This window comes from Musa acuminata, unplaced genomic scaffold (genome assembly GCF_036884655.1).
Source record: "Musa acuminata AAA Group cultivar baxijiao unplaced genomic scaffold, Cavendish_Baxijiao_AAA HiC_scaffold_1137, whole genome shotgun sequence".
In the NCBI taxonomy this organism is placed as follows: Eukaryota; Viridiplantae; Streptophyta; class Magnoliopsida; order Zingiberales; family Musaceae; genus Musa; species Musa acuminata.
In genome coordinates, this window is record NW_027021349.1 from 690,180 (window position 1) to 715,892 (window position 25,713).

The following is a 25,713-nucleotide window of genomic DNA, read 5'->3' on the forward strand; positions in this document are numbered from 1 at the left end:
TACAAGAACCAATATAAGCAACCTAAGAAGAGCAAGAAAAAGGGAAAAGAAGTGGAGTCTATAGAGTCAAAAGATAATATCACAACTACAATGCAGGGTGGTGATTATTTGATTTTGTCTCCTTCTGATGACATTTTTTCTTGTATGTGTTAGGATCTTGAGTAGGTGATTAATACAGGTGCTTCTTATCATGCTACACCACGGAGGGAGTCTTTTGCTACCTATAGGTCTAAAAATTTTAGTATTGTCAAGATGGATAACTATGGCACAGCAGACATCATTAGCATGGGTGATATCCATTTAAAGACCAACCTTGGCTGCAAGTTGGTGCTTAAGGATGTGAGGCATGTGGTTGACTTGAGGCTGAATTTAATTTCAATTGGAAGGCTATATGATGAAGACTATGATAGCAAATTTTACGGAGGGCAATGGAAGCTCAGTAAGGGTTCTCTTGTTATAGCTAGTGGAAAGAAATGTCATACTTTGTACAGGTTGCAGGCTAAAGCTTATGGTGAGTAGTTAAATGCTACAAAAAAAGACTTCAACTTGGAGTTGTAGCATAGACGACTGGGACACTTGAGCGAGAAGGGGCTGCAAGCTCTTTCAAAGAGAGAGGTATTGCCAGATTTCAGAGGTATATATCTGAACCCTTGTATTGATTATTTGGCTGGTAAACAACATAGAGTTTCATTTGCTAGTCCTGCTTTGTCTAGAAAAATGCATGCCTTAGACCGTGTTTATACAGATGTATATGGTCCTTTGAGGACAAAAACTTCCGGTGGATCTGTTGATGTTCTTGGTATAAGTAGTGCACTTTATTTTGTCACTTTTATAGATAATTTTTTCAGGAAAGTTTGGGCCTATGCTTTGAAGACCAAAGATCAGATTATTAATGTCTTCAAAGAGTTTCATGCCAGGGTTCAAAGGGAGACAGAAAGTCAATTGAAATGCATAAGATCATATAATAGTGGTGAGTATATAGGATTATTTAATGATTATTGTAGGTCACATGACATCCAACATGAGATGACAGTTCCTAGTACACCTCAGCATAATGCAATTGTAGAGAAGATGAACCGTACCATCATGGAAAAGATCAGATGTATGCTTTCACAGGCCAAGCTATTCAAAAGGTTTTGGGATGAGGCTCTGAGGACTGCAGTTGATGTGATCAACTTATCACCATGTACAGTCCTAGATGGTGATGTTGCAGAGCATGTATGGATAGGGAAAGATGTTTCCTACAAGCATTTGAGAGTGTTTGGTTGTCGTGCATTTGCATATATTCTAGACAATGAAAGTTCCAAGCTAGATGGTAATTCTAAAGAATGTATTTTTCTTGGTTACTCATATGATCAGTTTGGTTATAGCCTTTGGGATCCAGAAAAGCAGAAGGTGTTCAGAAGTAGAGATGTAGTCTTCTTTGAGGATCAAACCTTTGAAGATTTAAAGAAGAAGACACCGGCCAAGACTTTTGCAGAAGGATTAGCAAATTATAACCCAGTTACTCCTTCAATATATCAGGGTGATGAGAGAGATGTGCAGGAAGATGGTGTAGAGCCTGATGTTGATCTACCTGCAGGACATGTTGAGCAAGAAGAAGTTGGAGAGCAACTTCCCGTAGAACCTCAATTAAGAAGATCTTCTAGACAACGTCAACCTTCCAGAAGATACTTTATATATGAGTATGTGATGCTTACTGATGCAGGTGAACCAGAGAATTACCAGGAAGCAGTTGAAAGTGAGCAAAAAGAGAAGTTGTTAGTTGCTGTGCAGGAAGAGATTGATGCTCTTCAAAAGAACCACACTTATGATTTGGTGCTACTACCAAATGGAATGAAGGCCTTAAAGAACAAGTGGGTTTTCAGGTTGTAGACTCAAGAATATTGTTCTCAACCAAAGTACTAAACTAGATTGATTGTGAAAGGCTTTGGTCAAAAGAAATGTATTGACTTTGAAGAGATTTTTTCTCCTGTTATTAAAATGTCTTATATTCGTGTTGCTCTTGGTATTGCAGCTAGCCAGGACTTGGAGGTTGAACAGTTAGATGTGAAGACAGCTTTCCTTCATGGGAATTTGGAGGAGGAAATTTATATGAAACAACCAGAATGCTTCAAAGTCAAAGGTAAAGAGCTTGTATGGGCTAAAGCAAGCTCCAAGACAGTGGTACAGAAAGTTTGATTCATTTATGATAGAAAATGGATACAAAAGAATGGCTTCAAATCATTGTGTGTACATCAAATGGTTTGGTGAGGATTTTATTATTCTCTTACTTTATGTTGATGACATACTTATTCTTGGGAAAGATATGTCTAAAATTACATATTAAAGAAGGAACTGAGTGAGTCTTTTGCAATGAAGGACATGAGGCCAGTAAAGCAAAAACTAGGTATGCAGATTTTCCGTAACAGGAAAAATAAGAAGATTTGGTTGTCACAGGAGAAATACATCGAGAAGGTATTGGAAAGATTTAGTATGAGCAATGCAAAACCAGTTGGTTCTCCTCTTGCAGGTTACTTCAAGTTGTGCTCAGAACAGAGTCCATCAAGTGATGAGGAGAAGGAGAAAATGCTTCAGGTTCCTTATGCTTCATCAGTTGGGAGTTTAATGTATGCAATGGTATATACGAGGCCAGACATCGCATATGCAGTTGGTGTTACTAGCAGATTTCTTGCAAATCTAAGCAAAGAGCATTGGGCAGTAGTGAAGTGGATTTTTAGATATCTCAGAGGGAGCTCTAAGGTTTGTTTAAGCTTTGGAGGTGGACCACATGTGTTGACATGTTACACAAATGCAGATATGGCAAGAGATATAAATACGAGGAAGTCTACTTCAGGTTATGTACTTACTTTTGCAGGGGGAGCTGTGTCATGGCAATCCAGGTTGCAAAGGTGTATTTCTCTCTCCACCACAGAAGTAGAATATATTGCTGCTACATAGGTATGCAAAGAAATGTTATGGATGAAAGAATTTTTACAAGAATTGGAGCTGAAACAGGAAAATTATGTGGTGTATTGTGACAGCCAGAGTGTCATCTATTTGTGTAAGAACTCAATATTTCATTCCAAGTCAAAGTATATAGATGTCAGATACCACTGGATTCGAAATGTATTTGAAGAAAAGCAGTTGCAGCTTCAGAAAATTCACACAGATGACAACGGAGCATACATGTTGACAAAGACATTACCTAAAGAAAGACATGAGATATGCCGACAACTTGTCGGCATGGCTTCACATTGAGGAGTCATAGGACAGCCTCCCTTATGGGCTGAAGGGGGAGGTTGTTGGGCTGATAACCCATAGTGGGTTCAGCCCATGGTGGGCTTTATCAGCCCACAGCCCATACCCCTTTGACCTAACCCTAGATCAATATAAGGGGGGTGTGGTGGCTACATTTTAAGAAGCAGGTGGTTGCGTTTTTAGGAGAAAAACTGCAGCAACATAGAGATCCTTGCAGCAGCAAAGAGGAGAAGAAAAAGGCAGAAAAATAAGAGAAAGAAGGGAAGAAAACAAGGACAACACAGAGAGACTGTTCTCAATCATCTAACAGTGTTCTCATCTCAAGTTAGATCAAATCTACAGTGGACTCTTGCTGTGATTACTTGGGGAAGTTTTAGATATTGTGGACAGTGACGTGATCCTTGTATCCTAATTATTCTATTGTGATTGTTGCTAGGGTTTAGGGCAAGAGATTAAAATTTGTATATTCATTATTCTTATAGTGGATTATCTCTAGTTTGCCCCGTGGTTTTTACCAAGGGATTTTTCACGTATATCTTGGTGTTCTATTTGATTATGATTTCATTTAATTAGAGTGGTATCATGTGTGATTTGAAGTGGCTGCCAGCGGGATGATATCAAAATATCCACTATTATATGATATTTTGGATATGCAGATGGCTTTGGTCGATGCATTCGCATCGAAAGATCTCTTGTTTATTGCCGCCCATTGCCCCCAGTGCTGTACATCATTCTTAATGCAGAGGTTGACTTGAATCCGCTGTCCTACAATTCAGTAAATGTCTGACTGAAATCAAGTATCGGTACCTAAAAACACCATTGAATTGTGTTGTCTTCATGCATCTGAAGACACACAGCTCAGACCCTCCAACTTGTAAATCCATGGACCATACCACAGAGAGGACCCAACTCTATTCCACCGGAATTCTTCGTAGCTTCACCGTGCTGACTGAACTCTAGAAGAGTCGTACTATTTCATTCAATATCATATTGCATGGATCGATTTTGTCAATGGCAATTGAATGCATAATAGCAATATATCATACAGTTTTCTGTATTGCATACATCATTTTTGGTTTAGGAAAATGTAGCCAGTTGATTGCAGCTGTACTCACTGGAAATAACTATTATGATACAGAATATTCAACGGAGTCCAAAACATCTCTTGAAGATATGAGAATATTCCTATGAAGTAGTAGCATCTCAGTCGAAGAGCTGAGGCAGTGTGATGCAGCATTTTGGGGAAAGAAGCAATTGACGTGACAAAGTGTGGGAAAGAAAAGATGAAGTGTATGGAATTATTCCATCAGAATGAAACCCTAATAATTGCTGCAAAAGAAACTGGAAAGAGATCCTTGTGGGCTTCATGCATCAGCATCAAGCTGCTGCCCTCACACTGGTCTTCTGCGTTCCTGACCTCCCCCCCACATGATCTCTGCCTGTCATCGGCGCCACAGCTGCCCCACTCGGCCAACAAAAGCCGATGTTTTCTTCTGTCTTCCTTGTCACCAAAGAGCCATTGGTCGAGGATGTGTTGCTGTCAAAGCAGAACCCTAGGACTGAGAACCGAGAACCAGAAGTGCAAGTGATGAGTCACCGGTATGGAAGATAGTGCAAACAGGAGTCGGTCATCGACCGACTGCAGTAAAGATTTTGCTAAATCTCTCTCTACCTTATGGGAAATAACTGCAACTTCAAACGCCAGTCTCATGGGAAGAAGCACAAAGCTAAGCTCACCATCCGTGTCAGTGCCACTGACATCGTCCCACGACCTGTGCAGCCTTATCTTCCTGCAACACAACATTATTCCATTCCTTTCCCACCTTATGTTCAAGTATCCAATTGTATTGTAAGCCAATAATGATTGATGATTTCATCATGTTATATTTTCACCATTCTAAAGCCAAAGAAGAGGAGAGTTGAATCTTGTTTATGTTCTCGTTTGAGGTGTCGATAGATTAATTACCGGACATCATTGGGATGCATGATGGGAGAACCATAATTAGACTGGCACGAGTTCCAAAACAAAAAGGCTAAATTCATGGTGAAATCTTTTTAATGCTTTATGTTTGAATCATAGATAACATAATCCCAATGGTGTAAGTCTCGTTGCCCGAGACTTGGAATCTTACTATTGTCTAATGGATCCTTCACATGGTCGTGTTGTCAGTAAGTCAACTCCGCTTATGGAATAGGATTCTATAGCTAGAATGTCAGAGAGAGTGAGGAGGCAATCTATACACGCATGACATGCATCTAAATGAAGACTAATATGCAGCAATTTCTTATCGAATATAGAACGAACAATAATACATTCGAAACAGTTTTGATGATGATCACGAATAAAGCAAGTCAGTCTCTCTTGTTCTCATTCGTCCAGCTTTGTTGTTTTCCCTTGCTATGTAGTACGAATGGCTCAAGACGTACCCCCGACACAGAGATTTGTCATATGTGTTCTTGTCGGTCTTGATAACATGAGGCACATGATAGAATCATTAGATGACTAGAAGGAGGACTGGATGTGATCAGTTCCTCCCATCAGTACAAAGAATGCTTCAAGCTGTTCTTGTCACCCTCCAAAACACACATTGTTCGAAATGAAAACCAAATGATTGGTGAGCAGCACACTGAAATCAAGGGAGAGAGATAGATGTTGATTCCATATCGATCCATCGAGTTCGAGGAATCAACCATAGGGGATACATGAACTCAGATCCAGAACAGAGATAATAATACTACACAAGTGTACCAACAAAACAATCTAGAGATGAAGTGCATCATTTCCTGTTATTATACGGATCCAGCTATGGTCAGCTGTTCCTATTCAAATGATGCTCGGCCAACCACTGTTAACAGGTGCAAACAGGGACTCTCGATCTCCACCAATGATGTGGCAGCCAAAGATTGGCCACGGCAGTGGGTCCACTGCCTGACAGTCAACTCCATTTAAATGAAGAGTGGGTGGTGGGATATCCATCGGTCCCATGGTTGGCAGCTGCATCATCAACATGGATCCCTGTCAGTGCAGGACGCAACAGGGAGATGAGCACTGAAAACAAGAACAACACATCCTTAAAACCTCTTGAAAGATTCAAATCGAGTAATGTTCTGAAGCTCCACTTCGCACCATTCGATGAAGAATCTCATACAACATGCTCACACGAACAGGAAAACAGAACAGATCACCAGAGGGGAGAAAATAATCACTGGGTTTCCTCCATTGCATTACCACCTTCTGTGGGAGTAAGCCTCCCTGTCTGCCTCCTTCGTCATCAGCTCCGAGGACCTATCGAGCCTCCCGATCACTGTTTTCTTGAAGTTGAAAGCCTCTTGAGCTTGAGGGCGTGGTTTCTTCGTTGCGATGCCAGCTACATTAGCCCTGGCCTCCACGTTTACCTCGCTCAACGGCTGCCTCCTCCTCGTCTCTGCCGGATCCGGCGGCTGCTTTGCGGCGCTCTGTGACCTTAGCTTTGCCTTGGATGACTGCGTCTTCGCCATGTAGGTGGGAGAGTTCGATACGCTCAACGATTGCCGGAGCACGGGAGTCGCAGCTACATCGCAGGACAAATTCACGTATCTGGGTGTGCTCTGTGCGGTGACTGAGCACCGGCACCTGTCGCCGTTGATGCAGTACCAGTCGTTCTCTTCGAAGTTTCGCCGGCTGGGTACAGAGATTCGTGCTGGAATCTGAGAGGAGAATCCACGCAGAGGTATGTCGTCCGCTGGATCTGTGAAAGAGGCAGCAGTCGGGCGAGAAGAACTCAGCTTCTTCGGGTAGGACGCATCGATCTCGACCATCTTTGGGCTCCTGTCGATGATGGTGCTATCGAGGCTTGTCGGGAGCCTCCATCTCTGGAACGACGACATGAGATCTTTCGACCTCTCCTGAAACCAAGCAAAACGATAACGCTGAGTGCTGATCGCTTCAGGAGAATTTGAGGTGCATTTTGGAACCGCGACATACTAAGGATCTCCGATGGCGGATTTCCGGTCGAAGGTTTCGAGCTCTTTGAGCTCGGACGGTGGCCTGAGCTCTCACCAGAGCTTGCATGCTGTGAAGAGTCTTGGCGGCTTGCTTGCGAACAAGATATCCTCGAACCAGTGCTTGCAATTTGACTAGTGCTCTGAGAGCTCTGAGTGCTTTCCTCGCCTTCAAAACATTAAAACACCGAACGACTCAAGAACATTTACGTGGAGCAGGAAAGATGCATCTCTATCTCAACAACAGTTAGTGAGGATTTCCGATACCAAGAAGCCTCTGAATGCAGTTTGGATCTTCACCGCCGCCAGCTGATCGCGAGCGCCCGCTCCATGGCTGGTGAGCCGCGCCATGGCCACCGCTGCATCGGCCGCAGCAGCTGTGGCCGCGGCCACGGCGATGGCGTGCTTGCTGTGCTCCTTCTCGCTTTCAGCATAGAAACACTTGAACCACGCCGCCTCGATTGCCGCCGCCGTGGAAGCGTTCTGGCCCGGCGCTACATCGCCGGAGGTCCTTGACTTCCTAAAGCTCCATCTTTTCTTCTCCGTCCTAGCCTCGCCACCGTAACTGGAGCAGTCCTTCGTCTCCTTGTTCTCCTTGTCGCCGCCCCAAAGGTTCCGCAGCCACCGAGTCGCCCGACCCATCTCTCAGCCGCCGGTATCCGATGAAGTCCTGCAGGAAAACTAATACATTTCGGCGACGACGCTTACCGTCTCCATGTCCTACACAGAAAGAACGAGAGGGAAAGGTGTGGGAATCAAAGCAACCTCTTTGAGGTGGCAAGGAAGATAACAAGTATGAGGCCTGCATTAGAAGACAAAGGAGTAGACAGAAGCAATCCCCACCACCCGAACCCATTGATCTAATAGATATCAGAGGTATGTCAGAGATATTGCTCGATGAACTCACGATTCAAACGAAGGCTTTGTTCGACCACTTGATACCCGCAGCTGATTTAGAAGTAACACACGAAACTACTCATGTTTCTATATATCCTCTACGCTCCGAACCTCCCGCAGAAAAGACGGAGAGAGATCGAGGAAAGGGGCAAGGAAACCACCTTAAACATGGCGAAAGAATGGATTTTTCCTGCTCTGCTTTGTAACTTACCAACAAGACAAAGAAAAAGGCAGCAAACAAGACGCCATCTGCTGGGCTCTACCTATGTGTAGACTACGTGACATGCCCGAAAACCACGGCCGTCGCACGACGACGACGAAGCAAGAGAGAGACAGAGACAGAACGAAGAAGAAGGAAACTGACCGACCTCGAAAGTTCAAAAAGCTCCCTGTTTTGCTCCACCAAAACCTTCGCAAACCATTCTATAGCTATGATCTCTACAGTGGCACTCCTACTTCTCATTAGAGTTGCTGACACTCTCGTGAATCAATCTGAATTCTACATTTACTACACATGCAGATTACTCTCCAACCATATCATTCAAAGGGCTGTTATGATAGGAGTACGAATCTTACGAGCGAGAAGAAAAGAAACCACACTGAGCATTCATCTGTATCCATTCATTGCATCAGCATCACTAAAGAAGAACAATGAAAGCTTACTCTTTTCTCGCTGCTCCTCTACGACGACGCTGTTTCCTCCCCTGTTTGCAGAAAAGATCTCAACTCGGAGTACGATCTCAGATTGGAGATGCGAGAAGGCTTATATACACCCGAGTTATGGATTTGAAATCCGAATCTTTAGTACTAACCTTGCGATTCTTCTCCAACGATCTCATTTATGAACGGCGATCTTAATTACGTGAAACTCCCTGTCATACTGCTTATTATTTACTTAATATACCGACAAGACGAGGGCGAATTGGTAATTTATTGTTGCTCGGAATCTTCGGCAGACATCACCCTGATTAAAGCCTTTAATTAATAATCCTTGGATCTGCGGAAATATATTTGTTTTCAGAGGATCAGATATATATATATATATATATATATATATGGGTTAATTTAATTACTTTTAATGGGCCTACTTTTGGGCTTTCTGTCAACACAGGGCTTCAGACAATAGGCCCAACAAGATCATGGGTCAAGTCTGGTTTTGGATAGCCCATTAACTGAGTTATTAGTATGGGATCAAACCCAATAATTGGGAATCGGCCCATTAGTTGATCTGTTCTAGTCCACTTATGTCATCATAGTTGATCGGCTCATTAGTTTGTTCGATCCATTAACATATGCTTAAATTATTATTTTTTTAAAATATATTATATTTAATTTTCTATAAAAGGTATATCTAATACATCTGCAAAATTTGGAGAAGATCATTGTACATAATCCTAACTTTAAATATTCAAATATAATATTCTTATGACTCAAATATCAATCGAGCAATCTTATCATTGTGTCGAAGCCTATTATGTTTGATTGATCACTTCTCGATTTAAGTCTAATACCTATAAACTTAAAATGTGTTAACATATAGAGATCGTTGACTAGTGAGTCAGCTCGGTTGATTTAGTACCGAAAGTGTGGGTCCCTTCTTATGACTCCTCTTGGCAAACATGACAAGCAAGCATTGCAGGAAGGATGAATGATTCTATAGGGAGAGGAGATTCACCGGGAGCAGCCTTGTCTTTGAGCGACGATGCTTAGTTTCAAAGTGGGGCGATCCCCTCTACTAGGTAGGCTCCTAACCGTGCCTCTGGGCGATATCGATAATCCTATATAATAGGCCTACACCGAGGACATTCCGGCTTGACCCATTCGATACTTAAGTTAGAAAAACGAAGAGGAAGGTTAATAATGTAAGTAAGAGAGTAAAGAGCTCTTACCCGCTTGCCCCTATTTGACCTGAGGTTCAACTTTTATACTTGAGCACCTGGTGGCATGGACTGGTGCTCGTGAAGGTCCCCTCCCTTACCTCGCATGGTGGAGGCATTTAATAAGGAAGGCTTGCTAGCATATACCCTAGGGGCTTCGCTTAGGGTGGACTATCGGGGTGGCTCCTCCAGTCTGACCCCCTTGCTCTTTTGGGTTAGGCAAGGTGTGGTCCCTCTACTAATCATTCCAAAGGGAAGGTTCATTAAGTCGAACCATGCCATCAGCCGTTAATGAGGAGGCGTGGTACCCTTCTCGATTATGGTGCTAGGATAAGGTCTTGTGGACCCATTTTGGGATGTCAGGACAAGCATCATGGCCTCCTACTAGCAGTTGTGGGGAGCAGGTAGCTCCCATGCTAGTGCTTATGTATTGCTTCCTTGGCCGATGTGGTGAGGAGGGAGCTGGCAGTGCCAAGATTATCCCTATCATTCATCACTCCCCCGAAACAGCATTCTTTGAAGCTTCAAATAGAGGTATCAAAAGATGTTGTTTTTCCTGTATCCTTATGTGTTTACACGAGTGTTGTTTTGGCGACTGGTTTATTGCTGAGGTTGCGATGGTTGACGAGAGATCTTGTGGGGTGGATTCCACTCTCTTGCTAGGGTGATCTCTGCTTTATCGGTAGACATATGCTATCCTAAGGGACCCTCTCTATCTTCGTTCTCCCTCTCTCATTTTTTGTCCTCCCCCTTTTTTTCTCATGAGGTTTTCCCTCCTCCTTCCACACAAGAGGTTGGGTCTTCTTTTGGGCCTGCCCATTCTTTCACTTCTGAAGGTAGGTACTCGATTGCTTGGGCGGGAGTGTAGGTCTGCAATAGTGAGTGTTGGCTCGATCGCATAAGTGGGAGGATTGATATTAATCCACCATAGTGGCTTCCGTTATAACGGGTCTTGATTCGAGCATCGTAGGTGGGAGTATCAGTATCAGTCTTTCGTAGTAGCTTCCACCGTAGCGGGTCTTGATTCGATCGCCATGGGTGGGAGTATCGGTATCAGTCCACCGTAGCATGTCTTGATTCGACCATCGTGGGCTGGAGTATCGATATTAGTCTATCGTAGCGGGTCTTGATTTGGCCGCTGTGGGTGAGAGTATCAATATCAATCCATCATAGCAAGTCTTGATTCAATCGCCATGGGTAAGAGAAGGGACCCATCGTGGCAGGTCTTGGCTCGACCATGTCAATGAGAGAAGGGACTCGTTATAACAAGTCTTAGCTTAACCGCATCAGCAGGAGGAAGGACCTATCGTGGTAGGTTTTGGCTCGATCGCATGAGCGGGAGGAAGGGACCCATCATGGCAAGTATTGGCTCGACCGCATGAGCAAGAGAAGGGACCCATCATGGAGGTCATGGCTCGACCGCATTAACAGGAGAAAGGACCCATCGTGGTGGGTCTTAGCTCGACTGCATTAGCAAGGACCTATCATGGTGGGTCTTGGCTCAATTGCATCAGCGAGAGGAAGGACCCGTTATGGCAGGTCTTGGCTCGATCATATCAGTAAGAGAAGGGACCTTTCATGGTGGGTTTTGGCTCAACAACATGAGCAGGAGGAAGGGACCCATTATGGTGAGTCTTGGCTCGACCACATGAGAGGAAGAAGAGACCCATCGTGGGAGGTCTTGGCTTAACCGCATCAGTGGGAGTAGGGACCCATTATGGAGGGTCTTAGCTTGACCACGTAGGCAAGAGAAGGGACCTGTTGTGGCGGATCTTGGCTCAACCGTGTGGGCAGGAGAAGGGACCCGTCATGGTGGGTCATAGCTCGACCACGTCAGTGGGAGGAATGGACCCATTATAGTGGGTGGCTAATAGCTGTGGGTGATGCTACGATGAGTGGTGTTATTGCTGTTGGGGCGTCTTGCCCATGGTGCACATCGAGTTGCAACATGCCTTCTCATCCTTAGGATTTGTATCGCCTACGACTTTAAATTATAGAGGGGTCTTCCACTACTTTGAGGTTTGATCTACTTAGGGAGTTGTGCCCCATTTTCAAGCCTTACTATCATGCAGTGATTGGAGGCACATCTTCCGTGGCGGTTTCATCTTGTTGAATTTCACATCATCCCTAGATGGATTTGTACAAGCATTGCCTTGTGGAAGATGAGTCATTTCTAACATCCACCAACCTTATTCTAAGGTCTTTATATGGTTGGGCTTCATCTTGGTATCACCAAATTTCAAAGCTTCATTTTGTTATTGTCTGTTAAGACTCTTCATGCCCACAGGAGGGTGTCCCTTCGTTGTTGGAGCTATCAAGCTCATGAAAGGTGATTTAGAGAATCCCAATGGGGTTGACCCAAAGCCATCTACGAAATCTTCCACTAGACCGGTCCCGTCATAACGGTCGGCTCTTTCGACATGTGGGGACATCCCATTGTGGGTCCACAAAAAGCCCAAGCGCACTACAAGGAGTTTTCCAGGACTATGTGGCCCTTCTCCGTTAAAGGAGGGCATGGAGAGCTGCTCCTTCCTGATGGAGGTAGGCTTGGAACTTCCAACGCATCCTGGCCCATCACAGCGATTGGGACACAGGCCCCTCTGCCAACTGTGTTCCTAAACCCCCCCTTCCCTCGATGATTACATGGTCTTTGAGATGACCAACTATCCTCTTGTGACCCCCAAGGCTCTCCTACAAACCAGGTGGGAGGGTTTGACGTAGGACACGAGGCTATGGGAGAGTAGAGCAGTCATGAACGAGTATTACCACGGGTCGCTTAGCCTAGTTCTAGGAAATCTGATATACCAGACATCCAATAAAAACCTCAAATATTTCTTAAAGCAAAAGATTTCTTCTTTAGAACAGTAGAAATGTGTCACCAAGCTATTAGGATTTGATTATGAGATTATTTATAAAAAGGAGAGCGAGAATCTAGTTGCAGATGTACTCTCACGCCTTTCAAAACAAGCTGAACTAGTACCTATCTCTATTCCTACTTGCGAGATTTTAGAAGTTATTAAGAGGGAATGGTCAAATGATCTTGAGATCCAGAATATTATTAAAAGATTAGAAGAAGCTTCGGGTTCTATCCTAAATTATAGTTAGGATTCGATGGACTTGTGTTATAAAGGCCGAATAGTTGTAAATAGTTGTAGCACAACATTCTTTTTGCTAAACGATAATTCTGAAGGAGTTCCATTCATTACCAATTGCTGGTCATTCTGGATATCTTCGCACTTATATGTGAGTATGATAATTTTTTTATTGGAAAGGTATGAAAAAATTTATCCAGAAATTTATTGTTGAATGTGATGTTTGTCAATGCCACGAAAGTGAAACAATAGCCACCCCAGGTTTATTTCAGCCCCTCCCTATTCCTGATGTTGCTTGGATCAATATATCCATGGTCTTCATTGACGGACTCTCTGTTAGGACCGTGACGACACTAAGATATGGGGGGTGAATTAGTGCTTATATAAAAATTACATAGATTTGAAAGTCTCGTTCAATGAAACTTGTATCGAAAAGATGTTTACTTGAAAACACGTTCATAGGCATAGTGAAACTAAGAAATCAATTTGCAATAAAAATGAAAAACTTAAAGTAAATACAAACTAGTGGTTCGATCATCGAGACCTACATCCACTCTTGATTCCTCTTCACTCAAGACTACTGGCTTCCACTACCGATCTTCTTTTAACATGCAAAGATAAACTATTCTTACAACTCTTTCTCCATTTCACAGGCTTAGGAGAGAACTTTTACACCTCTCTTTTAGACCTCACTCCTCCCTTGGAAAACTTCTAACTCTAGGAGGAAAAGACTCTAAATCCTAAGAGAGTTTTCATTTTTTTTCAAGTATTCTTTGCCTTTTTTGCTCAAATTTGTGCCTAACTAAGCAGAAATAGCTGGGGTATTTATATACCCAAAATAGCTTCAAAAATGGAGTCAAAAAAGGTCTCATCCTGGGTTTCCCAAGTCTTGGCGGTACCACCGCCATTACTAGATGGTACCACCACCTGATAGACTGAAAACTGATGGTACACCACTTGTTAGTCTGACACTAGGTGGTACCACCGCTCACTTTGACACTAACACAGTTTGGGAGACTATGTTTGGGCGGTACCATCGCCAGACCCTGCGATAGGTCATTGAATGGGCCAAACAATAGGCTCAATTCAGCCCTAATTCATGCCCAATTGACCACTAATTAAGAGGAACATCGAGATAACCGGATAGACTAGTGTGCTGTATACCTGTCTATATGATGGAGGCAACTGGTCTCATAGTTTCTTGTATGAGGATACTAGAGCTACAGTGTATGGCTCATTGGAGAATGAGTTCACTGATTAATCTGCTCACAGAATGTTGGATGATTGATGATACCTCATTGTTAGACAACGATTTCATCATCCCAGTGGTGTACCTAGTCCTTAGACTTGAGATAACAAGGATGTCCTATATGAGTATTCCACTCTTTGATACTAGACTTATAGGTTTGAAAGTTCTAAATCTAGCACAACTAGTCATCGGGAGTAACAGCCAACCTTACAAGAGCTATTGAGTGTTGATAGAGGATCATCTACTCTCAATATCATGAGAGGAATATTTTATGTGTTCTTGCTCAGACAAATCCTTGGTCAAGGTCATTCGGATTGAGAGAAAAAGATTTATCCGGGAGAATCCGATTACAGCGACACTCGAGAAGAAACCGTATGAGCCTGACAATACCATGCCCAGTATACGATCTCTAGGATATTAAATGGATAAGGGACTATAGGTACATGATAATTAAGGATAGATAGGTCCAAAGGATTGGATTCCCTTGTATCATCTAGGGACTACGGCGTAGTAGCCTAGTACATATATAATCGATAAGTCGAGTAAATTATTATAGAGATAATAATTCACTGAGCTAGAAGGAGTTCTGACAGGTATAACTCATGACCAGCTCGATATTGGGCCCAAAGGGTCACACACATATGGTAGGTGTTGCAACGAGTAGAGGTTCAGATATGAGATATCCATCGGAGCCCCTATCTTATTGGATATCTATTAAGCCCCTTTGGTAATTTGGCTTTTAGTGAGGAGTCATGGAAGAATGTTCATGCATTATTTGACCCTCCTTCTAGCACCAATCTGATAAGTCACTTAGTTGACGAAGGGCAAATAAGCATACCCACACGATTTTGTCCTTTCAGAGTTGTGGGCTCCAAAAAGCACCTTTAAAGGTAAAGGAGACCTAGGGGACTTATGAGCCCTTAGTTCTCCTACTCCTCAACCGATGTGGGACTATATGACCTTATCGGTGCTCCCTCCTAGAAGAGAGCCAAGGGCTAAGGGGCCCTTCTTTTAACGCCAAAATGTTAACATACAGAGATCGTCAACTAGTGAGTCAACTCAATTGGTTCACTACCAAAAGTGTGGGTCCCTTCTGATGACTCCTTTTGGCTGACGTGGCAAGCAAGCTTTGTGAGAAGGATGAAGGAATCTGTAAGGAGAGGAGATTCACTAGGAGCGACCTCGTCTTCAAGCGACAATACTTGGATTGGGAGCAAGGCGATCCCCTCTACTTGGTAGCCTCCTGGTTGTGCCTCTAGTTGACGTCGACAATCCTACACAACATGCCTACACGGGGGGCATCCCGACTCGACCCCTCCGATACTTAAGTCAAGAAAATGGAGAGGGAAGTTAATAATATAAGTAAGAGAGTGAAGAGCTCTTGCCTGCTTGCCCCTATTTGGCCCGGGATTCGACTTTTATACTTGAGCACTTGGTGGCATAAACGGGTGCTCATAAAGGCCCCCTCCCTTACCCTACATAGTGAAGGTGTTGAATCTCAAATTTTGATGATGAAACCGATTAATAAGTGTTTATGATTTATTCTGCATTTTGAGTGACGCAGGAAGCTTCGATAAGGAAAGACACTTAAAGTGGAAAGAATCATGCTGGGCCGGAGGAAAACATGTCAGAAGATTGGACGTCGAGCCGAAGGATCGGTCGACATATCCACATAAGGCTTCGGGCCATGGATTTGGGCATCGGGCCAAGAAAAGCAAAAAATGTGCCAAGGAAATCGGAGTTGTGGAGGTAAACTGGCCAATTGGGCAATATGCCACAAGAGAGGATGATGCACTGAAGAATCGAACGAAGCGTCGATGAACCAATAACATGTCAGACAATTTTGATTCAAGCTTTATAATAATTGTCTAGATTGAAGTAGGTTTTTAAGTGTGCATGATTAACTATGATAGTAAGGCATAAAGCAAAATGAAGTCCTGGAGTTAAGAACGAGATTTCGTTGGGAGTTCGAGAGTTCATCAGAAGTTCTGCTAGAATTGATTGAGAAGTCTAGGAGCTTGCCAAAGAAGCTCATCGGAACTCGCCAAGAAGATCGTCGTGATCGGCAATATCCAAATAAGTCAAGAAGATCATCGGAACTTGCCAAAGTCGAGAGTAAGTTGGAACATTGCCGAGAGATCATCGGAAGTTCGCCGGAAGATCGCTGGAAGAAACCTAGAGATCGTCGGACTTATTTAGCTTAGTGTATGCCTTAAAAATCATAGTTAGCACATAATTGGGTTGGAATTGGGCCAACTCAATTAGGAGCCAATTGGGCCTAAATTTGGAGTGATTTGGGCTCATTGGGAGGCCCATTCAATGACCCAAATGTTCAGCCAAGCGGTGGCACCGCCAAAACAAGCGATAGAACTGCTTGTGAGTTGGAAAACTTGAAAAACTCAGTCTTCGAGGCTATCAGGTAGTGGTACCGCCCAATGACAGTGTGTCAGGCAATGGTACCGCCCGGTGTCAGGTTGCAGGCAATGGTATCACCTAGTGTAGGCGATGGTACCACCCGTACCCGAAAGACCCGGAAGTTTAAATTTTTAGCTCTATTTTTTAAACCATTTGCGGCCTATAAATACCGCACTTTGGCAATAAGAATTCTAGAGGAAAAAACTAAGAAAACTTTGTCAAAACCTTGACTTCATTCCTCCTAGTGCTTAGAGTTAGTCCTAAGAGAGGTGTGTGAGGGAAAACTTGTAAAAGAGTGACTTGTAAATGTTATCTCCTAAACCTGTAAAAAGGAGAAAGTGTCGTAAGAGTGTAGTTGGTCTTCACCCATTGAAGAAAGACCGATAGTGGATGCCGATGGCCTCAACGGAGGAGGAATCGGGAGTGGATGTAGGTCACGATGACCGAACCACTATAAACTTTTGTTTATGTTTTGCTCCTTCCTTTAATTACAAACTATCATATTTCCTTATTACTTTTGTTTCACACTCTTTCGTATGCTTTTAAAGTCAAGCACTTTCCGAAATCAGTTTTCGATGAACGAAATATTTTACAAACCGATGATTTTCTCTTATTGTGGGTGGCTTGCTAGTGTGTGCCTCCGAGCGCGTCGCCTGGGGCAGATTATTGAGGTAGTGCCTCCGGGCACGTCGCCTGAGGCAGATTATTGAGGTAGTTCCTCCGACATAACCGTTTTCTCTTTTGGGTTAGGTAAGACATGATTCATCTATCGATCATATGAAAGAGAAGACTCGTCAAGCCGAGCCATGTCGTTAGTCGTTAATAAGGGATTGTGGCCCTTTTTTCGACTATGGTGTCGGAAGAGGATATTGTGAGCCTCTTTTGGGAGGTCAAGACAGGCATTGTGACCTCCTAACGGTGATTGTGAAAATTAGATGACGCCTATCCTGACCTCCTAATGGTGATTGTGAAAAATAGATGACTCTCGTACTGATGCTTAGGTGTTACTTTCTTAACTAATGTAGGGGAGAGAGACTTAATAGAAACAGGGGAGAGAGACTTAATAGTAACAGGATTATCCATATTCGATGGTGAGTCGGCCTCTGTAGCTCCTTAAAACATGGCCTCTCTTTACGTAGACTTAATACCTGCTCAAGAGCTTGGATCTCCACCAAAGAGTATATACAGCTCTTGTGTAGACTTAAAACAAATGGCTCGTGAGCAGCTTGATGGTTTGCCCCAAGTGAATCGTTCGACATTGGTCACCGTGAACCAGCATCGTCACGTTGCGGTGGTGGTGGTGGTGCAGGTCATGTCGAGCGAGGTGCAAAAGATGATGGCGCTGCAGTTGATGCAGTGCGGAGAAGAAGGCACACGAACAAGGGGAACAAAGCAGCCAACCCGACAAAGGATCAAGTCATTATGCCGAACACCTGCCAGATTCTTCCGTGTTGGAACACAATACCTTTGCAGCTTGATTGACCGGAGTTAGGCGTGCCCGGTGAACGACAATGACGCCTCATCTGTCCCCCACCACCAACCCAAACAAGGATATGACAATGCCTCCGCCATCCAATCACTCACATCCATCGACGCCACATGAACCCCCTTCTCCTCTTCCTCCTACGTTTTCCAACTCGATCATTAGTTTAATGCTTCGTGCTGTCCCTCGTGACGAGGACAGAATTAGGTGCAATGGCCAGTTTAGCTTCAGCTTCAGCTGGCGACTGGTGGTTTGGAGAGACACGTTGAGAGTTCAAAGTACTGGTTTCCTTAAGATGGAGAAAGACAGCAGTCAGAGAGGGAAGTTTGGCAGGTGCAGTCTCTTCTTCTCAGCTTGCGACTTGCGCATGGGTTGGTTTCAGGTGTCTGGGGAAGGCTGACATTGTTAAGGTATCACCCTCAGGAATTAGCAGGAAAAGACTGGCCTCATGCAGTGAGGGGTTAATGTTCATCAAGATACCATAAGCTAAGGGCAAGGAGAAACGATCAAAGTGTTCCATCCGATATCAATCTGGCCTACACACCAACACCAACCACATGCAGTAGCTGCAAACAGAGAGGAAGAAAAAGAAGCTTAGAGTTGGTGGTTTCATATGATTTAGCACTAGATATTAATATTTCAGACTGTAGATTTACAGATTGTATACAGATAGATAGATCTGTATCAACATCATGTCCCGTCAACTCTATTTCTGCAAACCCATGAAGGCAAATTAGGCAGTAAGGAAGCATCCCAAGCTTCCAGGGATAATGCAAGAAAATAAAAAGGGGGAAGGAAGCCATCCCTTTCAGGTTACAAACCAAAAAGAAGCAAACATTCAAATGACAGACTTAATGACAGAGTGCTCCATTCTTATCTCATGAGTTGCTTGTTCTTTTCCTGCCGACTGCTCTCAGCTGGAGAAACAAAGAGGGTGAAGGTGAAGTTATTATATGACTGATGATGGTTACGATAGCAGTATTGGAGTGGACAATTAAAAGAAAAAAGAACTTACAGATGATGCAGAAAGATCGGAGCTCTTCAACACACGCAGCCTCTTGGCCATGGAAACAAACATGCTGCAAGCGGTTAAAGGTAGAAGCAATATAAGAACATTCCAAAATACAAGCTAGAAAAGCATTATTAGGTTGAGCAACATATATGTGGTGTTTTCAATATGAATCCCCAACAATGATTTGATTTTTTTCTCCCTTTAGAGAGGAAGAACTACAAAGTGATCACAGGTGAATTATTTCTGATAAAAGAGTTTTTTTTCTGTTACTTGACCTTTAAGTTTTTATTTGTTTATATCGGATGGATAACATTTCTGTTCCAGATTGTAGTGCTAACTCAAAATTTTGAAGTTGCTGAAGAATATTCAGCCATGCCGAAAAGGTAAACAATCACTAGCTTATTTAAACATAGAGGTAAGTATTCGTGCAGATATTGAGTTGAATTTGGTGAGCTCGATATCAATCACTAATCACGGAAGACCATTTAGTATGACAAGACTTACTCCCATGGAACATCACCAACCAGCATCCTGTCCCCTTCATCATCTTCATAAACCAGAGTGTATTCACCGCTTCCATCCAATAAGCCGATAAGCACATGCTTTTCTTCAGAGTTCTTCCGTATACTAGGAGCAAGAGGATCCGCTTGAGCTAAATATTGAGCAAGACAAACATCCTCGGGTTAGTATAAGTTGTATGGCAATGGCCGAGAAGACGAAAAAAATCGAAATGTGGTTTGTACAAAAGCCTCTGCTGGTAACATGCGAATTGAAAATTTTGACTATAATTGCATGAATATGAAAGGAAACGTATCGAGTTATGATGGTGATACAGCTGCAATATCTTCGGGTAATTGGGAAAGGCATGTAAAATTAAGATGACCAGATAAACTTAACAAAGAAATTTGCAGAGCACCTGCCATAAGGCCTCGGAAGAGTTCATCTACAGCTAAAGAGAGCTTATCGTAGCTATCATAGGCCTTCAGGTCTACTTTTCTTCCGATCGGTATGCCATCCATGTTAATTTTCACAAACAAGCTCTTCCTATCATTCTCGAGCTTTTTTGCAACCTCTGAGCTCCCATTGTGAGATTCTGCTGATGCCTTAGCGGTGCCAGCAAGATTCATTCTGAATGATCGAACAGGAGGCCAACCAACAACAGGTGTAGCGGCAGCTCTGCTTTCATAGAGACAGACCGTTACAAAAGAATTTTTCCGACAATAATAACATAGTACTAACCATGAAGTGCTTTGACAACAAGAGCACACGCAAGTTTGACCATCGAAACAATTAATAAAACAGCTAATTAACAAACCTAGAGGTATGCAACTGTGCAATCTAAAGTGATAAACAGGGGAAAAAGATATTGTGAAAATCCCACACAAAATATATCATATACCTAAAATCACACACAGAAATCATATCACCAGCCACCCAAGGTAGTGAACAAGTTATACAGCACTTTTAGATTTTCTGGTTCATGCACAAAATGAAGGAAAACAACTTCTACATACACAGTAACAAGAACAGAAAATTAATTTCTGGATTAATCTTCCTATTTTTTCTTCTATTAAGAACTAAAACGATCGCAAATATGAAGCAAAAGAAGTGAACCACGGTGTCAATCTTGCGGAAATATCGCAAGTTTTCACAGAATACAAATGAAAGATTTTTTCTCCAATTCATATATATTTACTTTGCAGTTTAACAAGACAATTTAGATTCCTAAGTATATTTTGCCTGTTAATAAGCTCCACCTTGCGGCAGATAGACAACAAGTCGGTCACATACAACAGGATATATACCATATTACAACAAGTCAGTGACATAACGATAGCTTCTTCTAGCAGATGTTGGAGATAACAATGTTCATGCATTAGGTAAACAACTATGAACAAGAACCAAATTCCTAACATTACAAATCAAAACAGTCAAACCATCAAGCTTCATGTCCACAAGTTTGTGACAAGAATAAGCAAACAAGAAATAGATTTGCACCTAACCACATAAAAATGGAAAATAGAACCTAGTGAACAGAGGAGCAAGCAGGAGTTGGAGGCCAACATCAAGAGTAGAACAGAAACATAAAAGAGGAGATAGCAACCAACATAAATTTCCTTTGCAAGAGAGGAGATCAACATGGAAATTGCAGCAGGATATGATTACTAACCGTGATTGAGAGGCGGTGTGTGCTACTGCTGCATTCTTGGTGGAAGATGCATGTGCCGCATGAGGACCACACCCCTTCCCCTCGAGGCTCTGCTGCTCTGCGCTCCCACTTGTCTTCTGTAATGATTCCTTTCCTTTAGCCTGCAACTGGAGAAACCCAAGCTGTTGCTGCTGCAGCTGCTGCTGTTGGAAAGCTGAAGGAAGAGACAAACAAATGGTCAAGAACTCATGGAATATGGGAAGAAGATTACGGGTACAGAATTAAACTCATGTTATCGATCAAAATACCTTCTGTTTTAGGTTCGACTTGAACCAAGAAGCCTCTTTTGGAGCTAGAGGAAGCATTAACGTTGGTGCTCTTGCGGACCTTGGAGATGTGATCGAGAGATAGAGGAGACTCGACCGGGTGTTCTCTCTTCTCCTGCCCAGCTGACCAATCTTCTCCTCCAGGGAGGCCGAGGCGCAGTTCCAGCTTTTTCTCCTCCGCCGCGGCATAGCTGCCCCAGTCTCTCCCATTGGGAATGAGGTCGAGCAACCGAGGCCGGCCTTCTCCTCGTGTAAATTCTTCCTCCATGTCTTTTCTTTTCCACCAGGAGAACAAGAAAGGAAGCCGAACAGATGAAAAAGATCACGCTTTTATCCTTGTGCGACCTCCTCCGCAGGGGAGAAAGAACGAGGAGCTTTAACGAGAGCGGTAACAGCAAAAGATCCAGAAAGATCACAAGAACGCAAAGAAACCGAGAAGAATTCTGAGGCCTCCAACAGATCAACAGAAGCCTTCTCAAACGACAAGGCAAAAAAGCACTGAAACGGAACAGGGACGAGTGCTCTTCCTTTTGCTTTCCCGCTCACCAACGCTTGCTCAATCTCCCAGGAACCCCAACCTCAAGCCACAAGATCTTAAACCCGCATGTGAAACCACCATTATTAACCATCCAAATCCTCGAAATGAGATATTGTTGACAGGGAGAGAAGAAAGGCCTCCTCCTTTTTTATCTCTCTCTCTCTCTCTCTCTCTCTCTCTCTGATCACTACTATGCTCTGTTCGCCGTGCACTCTGTTTCCTTTTGCTTGCCTTTCTTTCTCTCTTTCCGCCTTCGCACTGTGCGGGATCAGAAAGGGAATGAGAACAGCGGAACAGCAACAGATTCCATGGCTGGAACGAGGCCGGAAAAGGGAATGAGAGCGTCGCTCACGCAAGGTCGGACAGCGGGAGTAAGGCGTGCTCAGACGACAACAGCACGCCTACCGAAGCCGCCCACGGCAGGGAGAGAGACAGAGATGTGCGTGGCGTGGCGAGTGTGTCGCAGTGTCTACTTCCCACTCCTCCCTCTCCCTCCTCATCCCTCTTTATTGAAGGAATCAAAAGGTGCTTTAGAGCTGCATTAATCATGCCTCATAAAACTAGGCTTAACCAGAGCTTATCATGTAATTTGACCCTCTATGACGGATGACTGTGAAGTCGTGAACGGACATACGCACAGCTGACGGACCGCCAATATCTTAATCGGTCTTTAACGTTTAATGCACCCTCAAGTCGGAGATGACGAAGCCCGGAAGAGATAAACCTAAGCTCTCCAGTGTTACGTGGGTTTTTAGTGGGCGGCAGACAAGCAGCGAGACGTGAATATTCTTCGGAGAAGGAAGGGTACTTCCGGTACCACGTTGCTTTTAGGAGCAGCCCAATGAAACACCGAGGATTAAAGTGGGAGGGGAATAGGAATTCCGCCCTGCCGTTCGACATCATGTTCGTAGCTTTGTTTCCTGACCACCTCCCTGGGAAAAGATGGTGGAAGGTAGCAGAATATAAGCTCTTTTCTTATCCCAGTGCTGGGCTCAAGAAAGTTCTTCTTCTAATGGCTGAATTGCCCTCGAGTACGAGCACGGGGTGGATGATGTTGATCAACTCCGAAGCTTCAAAACAATCTCGTTAAGTATGTTGATCGAATCATAAGACCAGTCGGCGGAGTCGGAAATCAGATCTATTGGATGTTCTACCGCATGGGGAATCCATCCACCACAAGCCTTTGATGTCCCTGTCCACGACAAATCTGGTCGACGAACGCCTCCTTTTTAGGTTGGAAACCTGCTTTACTCATTTTCTGCAAACTTTTCTGCGGCCATCGTTCTGCACAAGTCACCGGCTGAATTCATCAAACAGTTCCCATTTCGGATTTGCTGGCCAACTCTGCCAGGAAAGGCCAACAACAAACTCACTCGAAGAAGACGAAGGGTCGACGAACCCATCCGTCTCACGTGATCAGGTTGAAGCTTCACGTTGACGTTACATCTCTTGTTAGATATTGGCACGTAATGACACGACCATTTTAGTAAGTATCCGAGGAGTTGCATCGCGGTTTCTCAAGTCAAAGAAGAGTCGGCGTGCGCTCCTCACCCTCCGCTGGCTGTTACATCGGTGATCCTGAGAGGGAAGACGATGGAGACCACACGTGCATGGCTCGACGTCGATCTCGAATCGGATCTGAACCCTTCGTTCTCCGGTCGACAGAGATCTCGACCGTGCATTCATGATAACGCACCCGGGACGGAGACGAGAAGGCGAGAATGACTGATCCCCGCCGCCTGCTCTGACCTTGGTCGGTCGACGTCGACGCCCGGCCCCGACGACCTCCTCCTCCTCCCTCGCCCCCTCTGCGGTCAAACCTGGTGAGTCATGCGATGGGAGCTCGAAACGTGCGTCGATTCCCCGCGGGGCCCGCTCGCGCCGAACAATGGCCCCCCCGAGATCGTAATCCCGCGTGTCGCCTTCGGGCCGCGCGCACTCCTCCCCGACGAGAAGATTCCGCGCATGAAGTCGCTGTTCGCCGTTCATCATCGACAACTACTGCAACACGAGAAGCTATATTCCTCATGGAGTCTCTGCTGTTGCAGAAAGCTTTTCTTCCTTTTGTCGATGCTGATCAAGGTTAACAGCTACTACAGGATAACGAGTTTGGTGGCCACATGAAATCCCAGCGAGCATGGAACGAGGTAGAAATACGTCGCTAGCCGTATGTCATACTCCACACAGCCGTATGGATTCAGCATTCCTCCCCGTGTCCGGTGGATGCTCGAAGGCCACAAAGCAAATGGAGTCATGGGGTCATCTGTCATCCGTTACGCATAGCATTCACTTTCGAAGGTCTTCACGATGATGATGTTGAGGTACTCCACTGGTAAAGTTGCGCTTCCATTTCCATGGATGGGATGAGGAGGAATCGAATGATTGAGATAGCAACCGAGTTGCATTCCTGGCAATGGGTCCCTGCATTAGCAGTCGAGTGGAGTGCATAGGCATCACCTTCGTCGGCTTAGGGTTTGGTTCCACATATATGAACGGGGTCCTCATGTACGGTTTGGACGTGCATGCAAAGTTTATGTTCTTATGAAAGACAGTCGAAAATATGTTATGAGATTAAGCAGATGGAGTTTGTAGTTAGCAGTCACCGATCTGCACTGAGAGGAGAAGTTGGGTAGGTAAATCGACAATGCCACGGCCATGTTCTGGGCTTCTTCTTTTCTTCCATAAAGAGAAGAAAGAACCTGAGAACGCTTTCTCTGCGTGTGAGAGAGAGAGACTGGGGTGGCCGATATCATGGCCACTTTGCGACCACTTTATCTCTCTCATTGCAGAGAAACTTCGAAGTCCCACTCGATGATAACAAGATCCTGCAGCCATCCTCAGCCATCATGATGACCTCCCAATCCATGATGACCACCAACAGGCGTCAAAGCCAAATCCATGCTTTCGTATGGACCACCGGCGCCACATAGCCTGGACAAAACGGAAACAAGAACAAACTACAAGATGCATGTCAGCGTCTCATCTCTTTCGTGGCAATGGGTTTGCGAGGGAGGCTGCTGCGCTTGTGGCGTCGTCGCGTGCTCTTTTGGAGGGATAACACAGCACGTTTTAAAGGAAAAGGTGGGTGAGAGCGGTTCAATGAACGCATGTAGGGTTTTGTTCTTCCGTCCTGTTTCGGGGGTCCCCTTCGTGGCCGCTCGCCATGCGAAGATATGGTTCACACTCACAGCCCCCCTTCTCTCCACACCTGCAAAAGCAGAGCCCCATATGTCAATGATCATGAACATCACACACACCCTGCCAAGACTCCACGAATGACATCTCTGAAATGGACCCTTTAACCCTTGGCCTCACATCTCTCTCTCTCTCTCTCTCTCTCTCTCTCTCTCTCTCTGCAGAATTTTACTTTAGAACACTCATTGTACCACAGTCTTTTATCACATAGATAAAACACTTACCATAGGAGAGAGACTATTAAGCAAATCACCTTAAT

General features: G+C 44.2%; 3 protein-coding genes across 5 annotated transcripts in view; 1 reads left to right on the forward strand and 2 right to left on the reverse strand.

Moving 5' to 3' along the window:
• The window catches only part of LOC135670969 (receptor-like protein EIX2), a 37,237-nt gene extending 31,064 nt beyond the window's left edge, over window positions 1–6,173 (forward strand). The window contains exons 2-3 of the mRNA XM_065178775.1: window positions 1,709–1,818; window positions 6,045–6,173. Coding sequence (XP_065034847.1) covers window positions 1,709–1,818; window positions 6,045–6,173 — 239 coding nt within the window. The remainder of the gene's footprint in view (window positions 1–1,708; window positions 1,819–6,044) is intronic.
• Window positions 6,174–6,341: 168 nt separating this feature from the next.
• On the reverse strand, window positions 6,342–8,907 carry LOC135583962 (protein IQ-domain 26-like). 2 transcript variants are annotated; one of them, XM_065178726.1, is made up of 4 exons: window positions 8,782–8,907; window positions 7,489–7,941; window positions 7,205–7,390; window positions 6,342–7,125 (listed from the first exon to the last, which is right to left on the reverse strand). In XM_065178726.1, exons 2-4 carry the CDS (start codon window positions 7,861–7,863, stop codon window positions 6,466–6,468), a joined length of 1,221 nt encoding a protein of 406 aa, XP_065034798.1. In that variant the 5' UTR covers window positions 7,864–7,941; window positions 8,782–8,907; the 3' UTR covers window positions 6,342–6,465. The 2 variants fall into 2 exon arrangements, with proteins under 2 accessions (XP_065034798.1, XP_065034799.1); XM_065178727.1 differs by lacking the exon at window positions 8,782–8,907 and adding an exon at window positions 8,129–8,235.
• A 9,911-nt stretch (window positions 8,908–18,818) lies between these two features.
• On the reverse strand, window positions 18,819–22,810 carry LOC135583773 (auxin-responsive protein IAA16-like). Of its 2 annotated transcripts, XR_010512576.1 has the most exons (7): window positions 21,704–22,160; window positions 21,417–21,609; window positions 20,163–20,422; window positions 19,751–19,898; window positions 19,250–19,313; window positions 19,027–19,151; window positions 18,819–18,976 (listed from the first exon to the last, which is right to left on the reverse strand). XR_010512576.1 is itself a non-coding variant. In XM_065178746.1 (6 exons), exons 1-6 carry the CDS (start codon window positions 21,987–21,989, stop codon window positions 19,113–19,115), a joined length of 990 nt encoding a protein of 329 aa, XP_065034818.1. In that variant the 5' UTR covers window positions 21,990–22,810; the 3' UTR covers window positions 18,819–19,112. The 2 variants fall into 2 exon arrangements, 1 of the variants encoding a protein (XP_065034818.1); XM_065178746.1 differs by having other exon boundaries at window positions 18,819–19,151; window positions 21,704–22,810.
• Between the last annotated feature and the right edge of the window lie 2,903 nt (window positions 22,811–25,713).